General features: G+C 40.7%; 1 protein-coding gene across 2 annotated transcripts in view; it reads left to right on the top strand.

The window, feature by feature from the left end:
• LOC124607137 (coronin-7) overlaps positions 1-19,015 on the top strand; it is a 238,059-nt gene that overhangs the window by 37,316 nt on the left and 181,728 nt on the right. For both annotated transcript variants that reach the window (XM_047139346.1, XM_047139345.1), the window contains exon 6: positions 12,093-12,348. In XM_047139346.1, coding sequence (XP_046995302.1) covers positions 12,093-12,348 — 256 coding nt within the window. The remainder of the gene's footprint in view (positions 1-12,092; positions 12,349-19,015) is intronic.

The following is a 19,015-nucleotide window of genomic DNA, read 5'->3' as shown; positions in this document are numbered from 1 at the left end:
CCTGTATTCTCCCACAAGCAGCACCTTACCATCCCCCAGCCCTACCCTACTATCCCTCCCTCTCCCCACTCCAGCATCCTCCTTACCCCCACCATCCAGATTGATTCTCCCATCATGCACTGTAGCTTTCAGTCTGGCGCAGTTGCTGACAATCTGGCCTCGGCAGCCAGAGACAGTGGTCATGTGCATGAGTTGCGTGCGTGCACACGCACGTGTGTGTGTGTGTGTGTGTGTGTGTGTGTGTGTGTGTTTTGTCTAATTCAGAAGAAGGCCTTTTGTCCGAAAGATTACTTGTTTAGCTGTCCTTTTGTTGTGCCTGTCTGTGACTCAGAAATTATTTTTGGTTTGTTCCTCCAGCAATCCTACATGGATTTATGTTTCTATGGCCATCCTGTTACTAAGAAGCACAGCTCAAGACTAGTGCTATGGGATAGTATCCATAATAGTTACTTTCACCAGCATTACCAACTCACGAAGATTAAACTTTTCACTATTTCTTGCCATGTAACATTGGAACTGGTGTTAAAAAAAAAAAAGACAGAATTTGCTTTTAACATCTTTATTTGCTCATTGTTGTACATTTTTAGCACTATCACCCCAAGTAGTGCCCTCCGCTGATTGTATACCATTCTTAATGTTTCTTCCATTTTTGGAAAACCTCCTGCAACACTCGTTCTCAGATGATGCACACATCTCTTGTCACATTGTCCTATATCTCTCCTATGGAGGTGATGTCCTTTCAGAGTGATTTTAAGTTTGGGACACAGCGAAATGTCTGCTGTGGCTGGGTCCAGGGTATAGGGTGGATGGAGATGACAGGAATCTGATGTTTTGCCAGATAGTGGCAGGCAAGTAATGGGTGTGAGCTGGCACGTCATCGTGATGCAACATCCGAGTGTAGTTTTTCCACACTCCTGGTCTCTTCCTGCACATGGCATCCCTTAGACATGCTGATATTCTCTGATAGACTTCCTTGTTTATCATCTCACAGGTGGTACCTTTTTCCTGATGGACAATGCCTTTTATGTCAAAAAGGATCCTTGAGCTTTGACTGACACATGCATGGTATTTTTCGGATGAGGAGATGCTTTGTCCACCCTTGGCGATGACTGCTCATTTATTTCAACATCACAGGCATAAACACATCTCATATATTGGTATGATGTTCTTCAGGAAGTTTTCTTTGCTGTTCACAGTGGCAAGCACTTTCTGGCTGATTTCAACATGGGGCTGTTTCTGATTGTCAGTCAACAATCACAGCCCAAATTTTACATTGACACAATGTGTCAAAATATAACAACAAAAATAATCAATTTTATAAAACCTATGTTGTTGTTGTTGTTGTTGTTGTCGTTGTGGTCTTCAGTCCTGAGACTGGTTTGATGGAGCTCTCCATGCTACTCCATCCTGTGCAAGCTTCTTCATCTCCCAGTACCTACCGCAACCTACATCCTTCTGAATCTGCTTAGTGTATTCGTCTCTTGGTCTCCCTCTATGATTTTTACCCTCCAATACTAAATTGATGATCCCTTGATGCCTCAGAACATGTCCTACCAACCGATCCCTTCTTCTAGCCAAGTTGTGCCACAAATTTCTCTTCTCCCCAATTCTGTTCAATACCTCCTCATTAGTTATGTGATCTACCAATCTAACCTTAAGCGTTCTTCTGTAGCACCACATTTCGAAAGCTTCTATTCTCTTTTTGTCTAAACTATTTATCGTCCACATTTCACTTCCATACATGGCTACACTCCGTACAAATACTTTCAGAAAAGACTTTCTGACATTTAATCTATACTTGATGTTAACAAAACCTATAAGGTTTTACATATGAAAGCTTTTGGAACCAGTGGCTCTTCCTCCTAGCAGAAGGGCTGAAAGGGAAGAAAGAGAGGTGAAGGAAAAGATAGGTTTAAGGGGTAGAGTTCAGGAAAGTTACCCAGAACACTGGGTCAGGGGAGATTTACTGGACGGCATGAGAAGGAAAGATTGGTTGTTGGGAAACGCCTAAAACAAACAAATGTATGTTGAGGTGTCAGACAGCTGCCGTAGACCTTCACTAACATAATCCTCTTGTTCAAGTAGCATAGTGGTAGATCCGTTGTCTGCTGGAGTCATCACCTTTAGGGAACACAGCCTGGAGTTCAGCAGAGAACAGGTTAGTGTCATGTTATACGGACCTGAGAAAGGGTTGTGAAGCAATGCTGGATGTGAGGAATTCTCGGAAGGCTTGTAAGGGATGGTTTTGAGGTAGTGGTGATTCATCAAGTTGGGATCGTGGTCAGAACTGTTGAAGGCAGGATCCAGTGTCAGCTTTGCTGTTGGAAAGGTTTTGGGATTGGCTTGCAAAGTGATATTTTCAGTTGACATTACATTTGAAAGAAACTAGGTCCTTCACCAAAGCAGTGTGATTAAATGCAGATTTAGAGGTGAAAGTGAGATCCTTGGATGATACAGGTAATTCAGGAGAGGAGAGTGCTTTGAAAGAGAGGTTGTGAACACTGTACTGTTGTGACTGATTGTTTTTTTTTTAGTTGTTATTAGTCTGGGAGGCAGTAGTGAAGGCTGGAGGATGTTAAGGAGGTTAGCCAAGCTCAGTCTGTAGGAGACGGTGTGGCTGTTTAGGGAGTTGCAGAGGGACAGGAAGGGAAACACAACTGTTGAGCATTTAGGAGAAGGTGGGATAGCTTTTTGAGGTGAAGTATGGCATGTTGCTGAAATTTGAAGTTGGTTTGGTGGATGATACTATCCAAGGAGACATGAGGGGCAGAAAACTGCAGGATTTTGTAGAAGGAGAGAAGTCTGGTGGAGATTGGTGTATTTGAATCTATAAAGGAGTGCAGTGTAGAGTAGCATTACATCCATAAACAGGGACTTTCAGTGTTAGGCCTTTGCGAGCAACTCCAAGGACAAGCAGGTTTCAAGAAACACAATGTGGAACCATAGTTTTGATAGTGCAAAAGCATATTTTCGAAAAGAACAGATGTAAATATGTGATGGGATACATCATGGCAAGAGGGGCTGATTTGAAGTGTTAAAAATCGTGGTACTGACAAAAAAGAGAAGCAGAGGATAGAAGAAGATAGAAAAACAAGAAAAGCAAGGAAAAATATGGAAAAATTGTACGAAAGTCATGAGAACAGACAATGGTTAACAAGTGGTAGTGAGTGGGTGAGAATTTCTCTACAGAGAAGTGGTCTATATGATAGAAAAGAATGAGTGGAAAAGAAAAAATTGGTGGGGAAAGTCATGGAAAGAGACAAAATTTTAAAAACTGGGGAAACAGAAAGGGAAAATCATAGAAGAAAATATTAACTGCTTCGCTTGACAAAGTAATGTAGGAGATGACAATAAAAGTTAATCATAGCAGTTTGTTAGAAAAAAAACATGTGAAAACATAAAAGAATAACACACAAACAAGATAAGTGGAGGGTGGGAGAGAAAATAGCTGTCAAATTTGCAAATAAATTGGTGAAAGATGATCAGGAGAATGCACTGTGCTGTAGTGAAGCATAAACAAATTGTCATATGCAATTTTGTAAATAACGATGGACCCTTCTACATGCACATAAATCAATACTAGAAAATGTGTAGGAGTGAAGTGTTGATTAATCTGGATGATACAGATAAGTAAATGAACGGAGTGTACAGAAGGTAGGAAACAGATGACAATGTGATCAAGACAGGTGACAACAATGACTTACAAGAAGGTTATATGAGAAGGTATGGTGACCACATGGGCTAATATAACAACGAAGATAACCAGTTTTTGACAATCTAATGTAACTGGATAGATAAAAAAATCTACTCACCATGCGGTGGCAGAAAACACACACACACACACACACACACACACACACACACACGTATGTTTGAAGCTAGTGGCTCCTTCTTCTGGCACAGGAGGATTGATGGGGAAGGAAGAGCTTTAGGAAAAGGGGTAGCATTAGGAAAAGTCACCCAAATTCTACCCCTTCTCCTAAATCTCTCCTTCCCTCTCCTTCACCCCTCTTCCTTCTTATTCAACACTTCTACCAAAAGGAGCAGCCACTGGCTCCAAAGCTTGTGTACGTAAAACTTCCACTGCCACTTGGTGAGAAGATATTTCTTCTATCCACTTACACTGTCAAAAGATTGTTACTCAAAATTTCAAGGCATGAGCGTATACTGAGTATACTGATGCCTACACAGTGCAAACTCTTGACATGGTCATTATTAATCTTTGTGGAAGGTTGTCAAAGTTTTGGATCCTTACCGACCCATATTTTTGTAAGTTCACAACCTTTCAATCACTCACAGCACTGTGTGCAACTTGTACTGTCCCCCCCCCCCCCCCCCCAAAACACACACACACACACACACACACACACACACACACACACACGGAGTTCCTTAAGCTATTTCATTGTCACTTAATAATCTCCTGAACAGCTGTGGTCATACTCACTTTAGTGGCTGTAGGTTGGCAACTAATGGTCACAGTAAAATAAGGCTAATGACAATTTGTTGTTTATACCTGCCACTAGGAGCACTGAGTAACTTCAGCACACTTGCTCTACCAGTTGACATGATGTTTTAAAGGATCTATTTTTTTATTGTATTTGTTATTTTTTTGTACTGCACTTTCAAAGTTCATTAGGACTGAAATGAGCATGGAATGGAGGGAAGCCTGATCATACTGCATCCTTTTGTCATAGCCAGTTCATTGAACTGGTAGCATGGAGTTTGGTAGTATGGGTTGTTTGGCTTATACAGCTTTACAAGTTCCATTAATTCTACCTTCTTCGTGCCTGGTTCAGTTTTCTCCAAATGAATATTTCTCTGTACCCAGAAAAATATCCTCTTTCTTCCAGTGCATTGTTGGAGCTTTATCTAGCACTATAATCTGATATGGCAGATTGTTCATTACTATAGTTGAATCTGGGTGAATATTTGGTAGAAGCAAAGTGGAAAACAAATTTATGAAAACTGTGGCTTTTATTTTTTTATGATTGGTACCTCCCATTTGGAAATCAACAGCAATAAACAGTTACGGATGAAGCCATGTTCTGCTCCAGAGTGAAGGGTGGTTATACTGTCATCCTTTTTTATCGATGCTTTACTACACTATGACATGAGGTGAAGTGAACAAAGAAGTGACTAAAGCTCAGCAGTATATGCTACTGCTCACTTATGTTGCGACAACAGGGCACTAAGAGGGTATACTGCTTATCACACAATACCTTTCTATTCTATAATCCATCAGTCGACTTTTCCACCCAGGCTGCAATTTTTCTGAACCTCGACATAAACAGATATATAGTTTATTACCAGTTTAACTATTTCTTCATGCCTTAGAATGTGTTCTATTATTGTAGCCCTTTCAATCAAGGTGTGCCATAACGCTCTTTTCTTCCCAAATTGATTCCATACATCTTCATTAGTTGTCCAGTCTACCCTTCTAATCTTCAGCATTCTTCTGTATCACCACATTTCAATAGCTTTCATTCTTTTCTTGTCTGAATTTCTTTTATGTAGAAGGCTACACTCCAGACACATAATTTTAGAATATACTTCCCAACATACTTCTCTTTCCAGAAAAGCTTTCATTGCTAGTGCCAGCCTGCATTTTATATCCTGTGTACTTCTGCCACCATCAGTTATTTTGCTACCCGAATAGCGAAACTCATCTACTAATTTCTGTCTAATTTCCTAATCAAACAATGGAAACTCTAGGTAGCAATGTCAACAGTATATCAACAATGTAGGGAGAAAATCCCCTTATTTTCACCTCTTGTTATTTCATCCTGAGCTAATTCTTTTTCCAAATTGTTTTGGTTTGCTTTACTGTTTCCTCAGTGCACAGATTGAATAATGTGGATGACAGGCTACAATGTGGTGTCTTTCCCTTCTCTGTTAGTGACCTCCTTTTCATATTTTTTCCAAATTGTTTTGGTTTGCTTTACTGTTTGCTCAGTGCACAGATTGAATAATGTGGATGACAGGCTACATTGTGGTGTCTTTCCCTTCTCTGTTAGTGAGCTCCTTTTCATATCTGTCAACTCTTAGAACTGCTGTGTGGTCTGTAAAAGTTGACAAGTTTTAGGTACCGTATTTACTCGAATCCAAGCCGCACTTTTTTTTCCAGTTTTTGTGATCCAAAAACTGCCTGCGGCTTAGAATCGAGTGCAAAATAAGCGGAAGTTCTGAAAAATGTTTGTAGGTGCTGCCACAACTAACTTCTGCCGTCGAATATATGTAGTGCTACACAGGCATGCTTTGCAGGCACAAAGATAAACATTGGCGCCAAAACCTCTGTGTCAGTAAATAAATTAAATAAAAAATCGTGGAAGACGAGCTTCTTTCTGCACCCCGATTTTCGACCACTGCATTTTCATACATTATCCAACGAAGTAAATACAAATTCCGTATTGTTCATCTTCGAATGTAGCAGCATTTCAATGTACTACGAAAATCCGACTAGAAATACTGTTTGGGATGTTTGTCAATATCGCCAACTATACGTTCTGAATTCTTTCCTGCCAGTGAGAAGAGATGGTTGCTAATGGGAACTTTTATGAATTGTGAATCACATGCAGTATTCTCTTCATGGTAAGAATAATATGAATATAAACATTTTACCATGTATTCTTTCATGTTTGCTGCTATCTCATTTAAATATACGAAACTAGTGAGACAACAGCAAACACGGAAGAATATATATTATATCATGTCACGTTTATATTCGTATTATTCTTATGCCTAACAGTGATACAGTCAGAAATGAAGCACGGCAATGGACTAGATTTTTAAATCTAAGATTACTCTAATTTCTGTGCAGAATGTAATGTACTAAAAGAGGCGTCTGCAAAGATTTTCAAACGGAGAAAAATTTTCGCTAAACCCTCGTTCAGAACATCTTCTATCATAAGCAGTCTATTATTTGGTTCTTGTTGATTATTATCAAATAAAGCAGCAGTGTAAGTAACAACAAATAGCAGTCTCTTGCCATTGTTTCACTGATGAGACGATTCCTCTCTCTCTTTTTTTTTTTTAATTGTAAGCGGCGGTAGCGTGCACAAAAGCAAGATATACCGCGAGCAGCGACAGACCGTAAACACTCATTATCAGAATGCGACAAACAATGCATGACAGCACAGAACTGCATTTTCAGCTTAGAGTGATGTAAACACCTATAACAAAGAGAATGGCACTTATCAGATCAAAGAAAAATAAGCAATCAATTCAAACAAGATGAAGCACGTGAAAAAGGAAGGGTACCTGTATAAATACGGATGGAGCGGCTGACGCAGCAATGGCTACCTGGTAAAGCTTAATTGCTAAGCTTAAGATTCAAACCAAACTACTGTAACTGTATAATCATTTATTCGACCTAATTGTGTCTCATATTACAATGGACCAACTTTGTTTCGATTTGGAGGTGCGGCCTAAAACTTTTCTCCCCTTTGAATTTCGAGTCTCAAATTTCAGGTGCGGCTTAGATTCAGGAAATTTTTTTTCCTTGATTTCGAGTCTCATTTTTCAGGTGCGGCTTAGATTCGAGTGCGGCTAAGATTCGAGTAAATACGGTAACTTTTCACTCCCTGGCATTGTAATGTCATTGAGGTTAATATGCAACAGGTGTATTCAAGTCAACATTGTCAGAAGCCTTTTCTAAATCCACATATGCCATAAGTGTAGATTCATCTTTCTGCAGCGTATCTTCTAAGTTAATTTGTAGGATCACATTTCTGTGGAATGCAAATTGATACTCCATGAAGCTGGCTTCTACCAAGTTTTTCCTTCCTTCTCTAGAAAATTTGCATTAGTGTTTGCAACCGTGACATGAAATTGATGGTTTAGTGATACTTGTACCAGTAAGCATCTGTCTTCTTTGGCACTGTGGTTATTGTGAGGGCAAGTCATTTTTATCTGCAATTTAGTTAAATTTTTGTTTATTTTGGTTGTACTGTAGTTTTATGTTGATCACGCATGCTTTGTATATTTGTTGTTATATCTTTGCAATTTTCAAGCTGCTAGGTTAGTTTCATTATTGCTACCGGGCTGTTAATCATGGCTGCTCCACTGTCTATTTGCACCAAAGAATAGCAATGTTCCGTGATCTGTTTTTTGTGGTCGGAAGGCGTATCAGGGGCTGAAATTCATCGAAGACTTTCAGTATAGTGTGGGAACAGTGTTTTACCACAACTGAGTGTATACGAATGGATTGAAAAATTCCAAAATGGTCGCACAAATGTTATGCACGATGAAGGAGCCGTACGACTGTTTACCACCACAAATGAAGGAACCATTGAGCGTTCACGTGAAATGATTCTCTTAGACAGATGATTAGTTATTGACAAAGTGGCCCATCATCTGCAAATTAGTCACCATTCTGCCTATGAAATCATCCACAACAGACTTGGGTTTCATAAAGTTTGTGCACAATGGGTCCCAAAACAACTCGTACAGTTGCATAAACAAATGCATCTGGTCATTTGTAAAAAAAACATTTGGATCGCTATGGTAACGAAGGGGACAACTTCTTAGACAGGATCATTACTGGTGATGAAACATGGATCCATCATTACAAGCCAGAGAGTAAGCAGCAGAGTATGGAATGGAAACATCCAAATTCCCCATGTAAGAAGTAGTTTAAGACCCAACTGTCTGCAGGAAAACTGATGCTTATGGTTTTTTGGGATGCACAGGGTCCAGTACTGGAACATTATGGGGAAAGGGCACAACAATAAACAGTGTATGTTACAGTGAGATGCTTACTGCCAGGCCAAAGCCTGCAGTTCAAAGCAAACACCAAGGATTGCAGTCAAAAGGTTGTTGTTGCACGACAATGCCCATCCACATACTACTGCCCACACTGCTGAAACACTCCAGAAACTCAAACTTGAAGTACTGGATCATCCTCCATACAGTGCTGACCTTGCCCCTTCTGACTATCACTTGTTTGGTCCACTCAAACAGGCATTAAGGGGCTGTCGATTTGTCTCGGGCGAAGTAGTGAAAGAAGCGTTGCATTCCTGGTTTGCAACTCAACCGAGAACTTTCTTTTATGAGGGCATCAGGAAGCTTTTAAAATGATGGACTAGGTTTGTTGAAATGCAAGGAGAATATGTCGAAAAATGATGTTCTTGTAAGTTTCCTATTTGATTACAATAAAATTTTATAACCACATTACAGATAATAATTGACGTACCTGTGTACATTCTTCTTGAAGTTGGCAGGTATTTCAGCTGTCTCAAATATCTCACTTACCAGCCGGAGCAGTTTTGTCGGGTTTGATTTTTCTGATACTAAAAGTTGTGATGGAATGTCACCTACTTCAGATGCCGTTTTTTTTAATTAGATGTTGCAGTGCTTGATCAAATTTTTCTCGTAGTATCTCACCCGGCATATCACCTTCTTCCAGTTGCTCTTTCCATTCTACAAAATTGTCTTCAAGTTTCTTTCCTTCTTGTAGCTTTTCTGTATATTCCTTCCACTTTTTCTTTCCTTATTTGCTTATGATTGGGTACCCATACGAGGTCCAAAAGTTCATACAGTTGCTTCCCGTTTTGCCAAAGGTTTTCTTATATGCAACAAGTACCTTTCCTGTAATCATGCTTGCTTCTACAGTTCTGCGTCTCTGCTATTCCTTTCACAATCTCTGTCGACCTCATTTTTAGACATCTGTATTCCGTTAAAGGTGTGGTTCTGGGTGTGCAGCCAAGTTGTTAATCATGATAAATCATATTAGTATTCTCTTTTGCTTACTTTGTGTTATTGCAGTTATGTATTTTCTCTTGTCAATTAAGTAAATTTTTTGCCTGTTTGTTTTGTTACTGCCTTCACTATTTCATATCTCAAAGCTTATATTGTATTCTTGCCTTTGAAACTGTCAACAGCCAGTGGCTCCTTCAATCTATCTAAATTCCATCTGCTTAATTTCTTACCTTTCTGCAATGTCTTCAGTTTAAATCTGCTGTTCATAGCTAACAAATTATAGGCCGAAGCCACATCTACCTCTAAAAATATTTGCAGTTTAAAATCTTGTTTCAGAATCTGTGTCTTACTATTAATAATCTATCTGAAACCACCTGGTGTCTCCAGGTCTCTTCTACATACAGAAGAGAAGGTAAAGTCATGATTCTTAAACAATCAGGACAAAAGTTTGATATGGTAAATTTGTGCTCTGTGCAAAATTATTTCAGGTTCAGGTCATAGAAGTGAGGCAGCTTCTCCTTTCATTCATTTCCTCGTCTCCATGTCATACTGTTTTTCATTTTCTTCCTTTCCCAAATACTGTATTCCACTCAATCCTCCTGTATGTCCCCATTCACAATGTTATCCGCAGAACACAATTTTTGAATGAATAAATAAGTGTATGATTGAGTGGTGTATGATACATAGGTTATTGATGCACTTCCAGGTATGAAATGTGAAAAGAAGAATAATAAGGCTGAAAAACCATACAAAGAGAAATGTTTTAAGTATTTGAATCTGTGATGCCACCATTGTGTTTTGAAAAATGCCAGCATAGACTACTGGTCATTTGAAATTAATTAGGAAGTAGCATGTTGTCAAAAGGTGTCATCTGAAATTTTGACTGAAGAATGAAACTGGTAACAGGGCTCAGCTGCACTATAGTAGGTGGAGGTTAGTGGTGCTTCTGCAGTCAGTGGGCTTTGGTTTGCTAAGTATGTAGGTCCACTAACAACTTTTGCAATGGAAGTTGACTCTGAAAACTGCACACATCATTGAAAGAAAAACTTGTTTAAAATCACTGCTGTAGGCACAGATCTGTTAACTGTCATAGTATTGTGACGAAAAAAATACTTTTTACTCTCCCAGTAAAAATGTTTCTCTTCTTTAATTTTATAAAACTCATTGATCAGAAACTATGTATTATTGTTGATAGCCATCATAATTCCTCTTTCCTTATTATCAAAGATTAAGGGTTAATCATTTGATTAGCACCAGAAAGAGAAAAAGGAATTATGTTCATGATGTGAGCTCGGGAAAGAATCAGCATAATCAGTGGTTGCTGATTTGCTGCTAACAGGGTGATTCATGCTCTTGAATCAGTGTTTCAGTACCTGTAATGGTGTGTGCAACAATTTTTATGACATTGAACTTTGTGTAATAGATTTAGAATGAATGCAGGTTCTGTGACTGACTATATGATAATCAAACAATGGAAAATCCAGGATGGAATGTAACAATTTATTGTCAAAAGGAAAGTTGCCGCTCACCATATAACAGAGAAGCTGAGTTGCAGATAGGCGTGAATTGCAGATAGGCACAACAAAAAGACTGTCACAAATAATAGCCTTCGGCCGATAAGGGCTTCATCAAAATTAGATGAGACACACACACACACACTCACGCAAATGCATGTGATATGCGTTTAAGACTGCTGTAATAGTTGCCAGGCAGTGGCATCATTGTATTAGCATTGTCAAGCATAAATCATCGCTCACCATCACAAAAGCTGTAAAAATGTTTAGAAGTCAATTGTAGGACAAGGAATCATGACAATATTGAATGAAAGCATCTTTCCTCTCAAGATTGTATTATTAGTCTAAGGAATACAAAACAACATTGTCATCACCTTACATAATAGTTGTCATGGCAGGAGAAACATGAAAAAGTGTGTGTTACGGGAATCTACGTTTTTTTTCTATCACTTGTTTCTTTTAAACAAAATCCAAATGAGTATCCAGAGTGTGCACACTTTACAAGCGTTCATAACTCTTGTGAACTCATGAGGCTGTACTACGTAATGAACGTAACTATGAAGCAAAGGCTTGTAGTAATTGAGAGCAAAATGGCCATGGTAAGCACACCCACAATCAACCAATGATTTCTGGTACATTTGGGTCAGCTGCAGGTTGAAGTAAATATTTTTAAGAGTAAGGGATTGTTCTGAAAAAAAAAAGAAAAAAAAGAGTGCTATTAGTGTTGAGGTACTAGATACATTGAAATTAGAGAAACTGAATGGATCATACTACTATATAAGAAATTAACACTTAGCGCTGCACTGTTGGTTCTTATCTTTATACTGTAGCTATGAGTGGGTTGTTAAATAATGAAAAAAAAGTTCTATATTTTTACAGGGTCCTGATACCTCTGTACGATCCTGATACTGGGATGTTATTCTTAGCTGGGAAAGGAGACACAACAATTGCTTATATGGAGGTGACAGACAAGGAGCCATATCTGGTTGAAGGCATTAGGCACAATGGTGATCAGACAAAGGGAGCATGCCTTGTTCCCAAGCGAGCCCTTGCTGTCATGCAGGCTGAAGTGAACCGTGTACTTCAGCTGACGTCATCATCTGTCATACCAATTATGTACCAGGTGCCTCGCAAGGTATGCTTGTCTCACAGTTCTAGTGTAGCAATACACAAAGTACAGATTACCAGCCTAGCAGTTACTATAAAAAACTTCAGAGTCAGTTAATCACATTTACTTTTTCACTCACAGACAATGTTGAAACCACATGGTGGAGTGAATTAAGGATTTTGTTGTGTAGACTGATTTGAATCTGTCACAATGCAAATCACTGTCTATCACTGTTTTTGTGTTTTGAGAACATCGCTGAAGAATGTTTTCTTTATTTGAAAAGAATTTGGCTGATTGCTGTACATTTTTAAACAGGTAGTCACAGGATAATGTTCTATGTTTTTAGGTCAGTGTGTGTTACATTTTACTATGTGATAATTCACTTCTATCAGTTGCCAGCAAATGGTATCAAACTATCATAGGCTGTACTTTCTGTTAGTAGACTGATGCAGTTGCCACCAATTAAATTTGTATTTATGCATTATGCCTAAGTGTTATTAACTTTTGTTTTACTTAAACTGAGCGGCAAAGGTTTCATGTAATACTGCCACCATCAAAATAGTTAATTTTTAATGCTATTACATTCTTTTAATTAATCGATGGGTGCTGCCATAGTGTGTATCAAAAGCAACTGAAAGCTTCAAGTCGCACTGTTGCTAATCGAAATTGCAACACCAAGAAGGTATCAAATTAGCAAGAGGTGTACTACATGCTCGGATATGGAAATCATGAGCATTTAGGAGTAATGCCATCTGCATTTTGTTTATAGGCAAAGAATATGCATCGAATTTTCCCTTTAGAAATCGCATTTCGATCTTGATTTTTGTGTAGGATGAATGTTGTGCCTCTTGTAAGAAGGTGAAACATGTACCCCTATGAGTCACTGTGGTCTCTATTTCCATCTCTTGTTTGTGGTGGTCAGGATCCCATGAGTATCATTGACTTATGGAACTGATGGGTCCAGTAGGGCCATACTCAAATCCTTGAAGGATCTTAATGGCCCTGTGTGACTAGTGCAAGATCACACAGTTGTGTCGCATACCTTGAGTCAAGTGGTGGGTCTTGGGTGCAGCTAGACATCTATCCACACAGATAGTGTGATTAGCTCTGGAGAACCACATACTGTCAGCATTGTCGTCATTGTTATAGTTTCCCTTGCTGCGGCAGTAGAGGCATTCTAACACTGGTATGCTCAGTGAGAACACTGGACACAAGAGTAGCACCACGTTGACTTTTCAGATGAGTCCAAGTACTGCTACAGCATCATAATTGATGTATCCATGAATGGAGGCTCTGAGGAGAACATGATGCTAGATTGCATTCGTCATTGTCATATAGGCTTAGCACTTGTGGTGGTGGTATGGGGTGCTATTGGGTACACAGCATGAACACTTGTGATTTGCATAGCTTGCAATTTTTACATTTGTTACATTTCCGAAGTGTTAGGGCTGAGGGCAGCGCCCTGTCATAAAGGTCTCGTGTTATCTTTTAGCGAGATAATGCAAGATCACACAAAGTCAGTGCTGTCGTGACCGACTTTGATAGAGAGAGTATTCAACTGTTGACGTGGCCAGCATGTTTTCTCCAGATTTCTCACACATTGAAAAAGAAATGGTCATGGGTTGCCACCACTCACTGTTCACTATGAAAGAACTGTGACATAGAGGAAACAACATGCAACATTGTACCCATATCTGTCATCCATGCTCAGCTCAATCTGATGACCAGATTGTTCCTAGTTGAGATGGCAGCTCCTTGTACTAAATTTTGATCACCAAATCAGCCAAAAATCTAATTACGCACTCTTCCTACTATACTGTATGAGGACTGTACCAAAAGTAAGGTTCCCAATGAGCTACAGCCTCGAGGGAAGGTGCTAGGCTAAATTCGACAACAGTGCCATGTGCAGTGGTTCCCCCACCCTCGAGTCCGCCCATCTGCGATTTGCTACGTCGCTCACTGTTGGTTCAGCAGCCATCAGAGATAGAAGTGTTGATCACCGTTCCCACCAAGTCCAAGGGTTGAGCAGTAATCCGGTTTCTCCACGCAAGGAAGTTACCGCCCTTGGAGATTCATCGGCAGCTGACTGAGGTTTACGATGAAGTATGCATGTCCATTCAGCACATCTGCAATTGGTGCAGGGCCTTTGCTGAGATTCGCACAGAAGTTCACAATGAAGAATGGAGTGGAAGACCACTGGGTTTGGATGCGACTGTCCAGGTCAACAGTGAGCTGCTCAAAGATCGGAGGGTCACTGTCCGTGAACGTGTTGAACGCATTCCTGAAGCTTCCCACGGCACAACTGAAAGAACTTTTAACAGAAACGGGTTATCGCAAGGTGTGTGGTCGCTGTGTCCCCCCCTATGCTGATTGATGGACACAAGGAGCAACGCCTCGACTGTGCTCACTTCAACGATGTGAGGGCGGGAGGCAACAAGGAGAAGTTGTTGGACTCTATCATCACCGGAATGAAATGTGGGTGTATCATTACCCCCCCCCCCCCCCCCCCCAAAAAAAAAAAACAAAACAAAACAACTATCTTGTCAGTAGCGTCACTCCGGTTCACTGCCACCAAAGAAGTTCAAACAAACGCATTCGGCAAGCGAGGTTATGGCGGCTGTGTTTTGGGATCAGAAAGGGGTACTTCTCATCGATTTCATGCAACCTGGGATGACAATAAACTCAAGACAGATATTGTGAAACACTGACTCAACTCCGGCGAGCAATCCAGGATCGCCAGAGAGGATGTCTGACGGAGGGAGTAGTGGTTCTTCATGACAATGCTCGACCCCACACCACTCATCAAACACAGGAGCTTTTGTAGAAATTTGGGTGGACTGTTATGCCCCATCCCCCGTACAGCCCGGATTTAGCCTCCAGCGATTATCTTCTCTTCCCCAAGCTAAAGGAACACTTAGGTGGCTAATGCTTCAAGAGCGACGATGAAGTCCAAGCAGAGGTCGCACGCTTCCTCAACGGGTTGGTGGGAGGCTTCTTCAACTTAGGAATACAAAAGCTGGTGCACCGTCTTCAAAAGTGTGTCGAAAAAATGGAGACTGTTGAAAAATAGACAAAAGTGTAAGCTTTTCAATGATGTATGAATTAATAACAATAAACATTGTTTTCTATTTGTAAAAAATATAGGAACCTTACTTTTTGTACAACCCTAGTATATGCACAATAAGTAAAATTTTGTTTAATACCTTTGCTGGTGTTCCCCTCAGGTGGCTTATGACTCTTTCATGAGTATGTGTGTCGCAAGCACTGCAACACCTAGTTCCTTTCTTGTGCTGTAGTTTTTCATCTCTCAACTATCCTTCTTTCTCTTATGTACTTTCTCATATGTACTTTCTCATGAGATCAGCCTTTGATGTTGACCTGACTAACCACAAGGCTCTGCTTTCCTTTCTTTGACACATTCATTCATTTTTGGTCCTCTTTCAGATTTTGACCTTCGTTCTCAAAACTGTTGCTTTAGTGTAGCGATTGGGGAGAACATCTTAAAAAGATAATTAATGAACAATAACAATATATTCTTAAAAGCCAATGCAGTAGCCAGTCCGACATGGTAGGGTCATTATGCATCCTTTCAGTAGAGCCCGCTGACAGGACACCACTGTTGCGTGAGCTGCTGGTTCCCCATGCATGCCAAGGAGCAGATGCCTATCATCCTGGAGCATCAGGACTCCCAGGTGCGACTATTGTGCCAGATGACTTTTGCTGTGATTGGATGGCGCTTTTTGGGAGGGCCTTTGATTGAAGTGGGTAGCATGAGTACAGATATTTCACACATGAAATGTGTCCAATTAAAACAAAACAATGGCCATTCTGATCTGGCCGTCTCATCAGATACGTTTAGAAATTTCAGTACAGGCAGTTTGTTTAAAACTGCTTTTCCTATCCTAGATATCGTATGGGAAAAGGGACAAGCCAGACGATTAAGAGTGAAACAATTTCTCCAATAGCTAGTATGTAATCAAACTAATGGAGATACTTTCACGGTTGCAAAATCATTTTTTTTTTTTTTTTTTTTACATTTGGAGAAGGTGAGTCGTTGGGAGAAATGTGCAATGGATCACTGCTGATTAAAGCCTCCTCTACTGCACAATCTAAAGCTTTTCAGATGTATGAATGGCCATCCAGATCACTAGTGGGTAACGTTTGGGGAAATTGCTGCCCATCAGTTATATAGGGCTTATGATGCCGGTAAGTGGGGCTCTGTCTGAGTGGACCCTTATTTCTCTAGCTGACTGAGATGGAACCCTTGAACTCAAGCTTCTCAACTCCCAGCATGATGGGTCTACCACCCGGGGGTACTTACATCCACTTATCCAAATGAATGAAGGCGTTAGTTTTCCTGATAATCAGATTATATCTAGTAACAGGGCTCAGCCCATTGTAAATCAGAATGTGTTTGTAATGATCAATGGGAAGGAGGGGCATTTGAAAACGTGATCCCCTTCTGTAAATGCTTAGAAGGGCTTACTAATGTCTTAAAAGTGTGTTAAGTGGTTACAAAATGATTCCTTATTGGTTGAGACTTACAGAGCAACGCAAGCAGAACTAATTCAAAAAAATTAAATGATTATAACATAATTGTTGAGTTGCGTAAGTCCCTTCAACTCAAACAAGGGTGTGTTCATATTCCATGATACTAGGGATATTGAAACTGCATAGCTTAAACTAGAAAGGGCGTACTGTGGAATAGTGGATGTGTAACAAAGGACATAAAAGAATAATGGAGAAATTGAGATCTCTGCCACCTTCAGTGTAACCTTCAGTTCTCCAATGCTGCCTGAACATATTATGGCAGGGTCCCTCTGGCTTAGAGGAAGGCCTTATCTTCCTAACCCTAAGCAGTGCTACAAATGCCAACATTGAGCCATACAACACTGAGTTGTGGAGGTGAAGTGACCTGTTGGAAGTGTGGAAAAGCAGCCCATGAAGCTAGGACTGGCTGACTGCCTCAAGAAATCTGCATCAACTACTGTGGGAGCCACCCAGTCTGGAGCCAAGACTGCCCTGTCTTTGCTGAGAAATGCAAAATTCAGGAAATAAAAGTGACCAAGTGGATCCCCTATGTAGGAGCCAAAAAAGAGTTTAAGGCTGCACATGCCATATTGTATGCTACCATGGTGGAGAAACATGTTTCTAAGGTCAATCCCTTGATGCAAATGGTGTCCAGCATACCATTATCCACCACCAGCACCGGTACTTGCACATTTACATGCCAAAGCAAAGTGAGCAAAAACGTAGTAATCCAGATGGCTATGACAAAAGAGACCTGCAACATTTCCCAGTGAGCATTGAGAAGGCACCCGAAAAGTGGAGTGCCCTTCAACACCCCCCTTTCCCCATCATCCTTGAAGAGACTAGGAATAGGGAAAAAGTCACAACATTCAGGTCAAAAGCTGTCCCTTGTGCCATCAGACATCATATTGGCACACCTGACTCATGAGGAGGAAATCACAGGGATTTCAATGCCTCATCACCAAAACCAGATAGCCCCTCCATCTCCCCCCCCCCCCCCTCTACAAGTGCCTTACCACCCTGACAGTAAATCAAAAGTACACCACAAAAATGACTCCCATATTCTAGTGGAATGTGAATGGATGCAGGACTCATCAGGAGAAATTGAGACTCCTCTTATAGGATGGACCATTTTGCGTCTGTCTCCAAAAGTCTGATTTTAAACAGACCAATGTGTCTGTACTTGGATGCTGTCTTCTCTACAGAAAATATGACCTTATTGGTGACAGAGTGAAAGATGGGGTAGCAGTATTCCTCAAGGACACATTCCATTCTTCACCTGTGCCCTTAACCAAAGTGTTGCAAATGGTGTCTGTTCAGATAGTGGCCCATGTTGCCGTCGTGGTGTCCTCTGTGTACCTGTGAACCCATGAGCCAGTTGACTATGGGATCTGTGCACATTTTCCTGATAAACTACCCCATCCCTTTCTCCTTTTTGGAGACCTCTTTGCACATAGTGGGCTATGGGGATCTAACCCCATTTACCCCAGAGGTTGGACTACAGACTTCACATTGATGAAAATGGGTCAAGCTATGCATTTTACCACCACTTCAGGTTCTTCTATGGCCTTCTGCTCGCCTGCCCTTGCAGACACTGCTCAATGGGGAGTGAGTGACAACTTTCGTGGTTGTGACCACTATCCATCTGGATCCATCTGCACGATGGAACAGATCCCAAAAGGGGGTTGCTGAGGTGGCTGCTTTATAGAGGCTGTTTCCAAGCAGTGTGACAGCATCCAGGACAGGTTTTATCACATTACAGCAGTGAACACCTAGGAGGCAACCTGTCCTTTGGAGGAATGGTGTGTGTCATTCTGCAATCAGGATCAGGAGGGTGGCTATTCGAAGATTCAGTTGGCGTCCTGCAGATGCAGATTGTGCAGCCTTTGGAGAGGTATGGGCAAAGGCAAGGAGAATAATCCAAGAGAGTAAGCAGAGGTCTTGGAAAGAGTTCCTGAACTCCATCAGTAGGTTCACATCTGCAAGTAAAGTGGAACTCAAGACTGCCAGTAACAGCTGTACAGGTGCAGGGTTCTCCTAACAGCACCGAGAGACATTGCTCAGACAATGGCTCAATCATATAAGACTATTATGGTTGATTCTAGCCAGGATCGACCTTTCCATCACTATTGGGAGACACAGGAAAAGGTTGATTTTGATTTCT

This window comes from Schistocerca americana, chromosome 3 (genome assembly GCF_021461395.2).
Source record: "Schistocerca americana isolate TAMUIC-IGC-003095 chromosome 3, iqSchAmer2.1, whole genome shotgun sequence".
Taxonomy (NCBI): Eukaryota; Metazoa; Arthropoda; class Insecta; order Orthoptera; family Acrididae; genus Schistocerca; species Schistocerca americana.
Note: the sequence above shows the minus strand (reverse complement) of the source record. Positions and strands in the feature narration are given on the sequence as shown.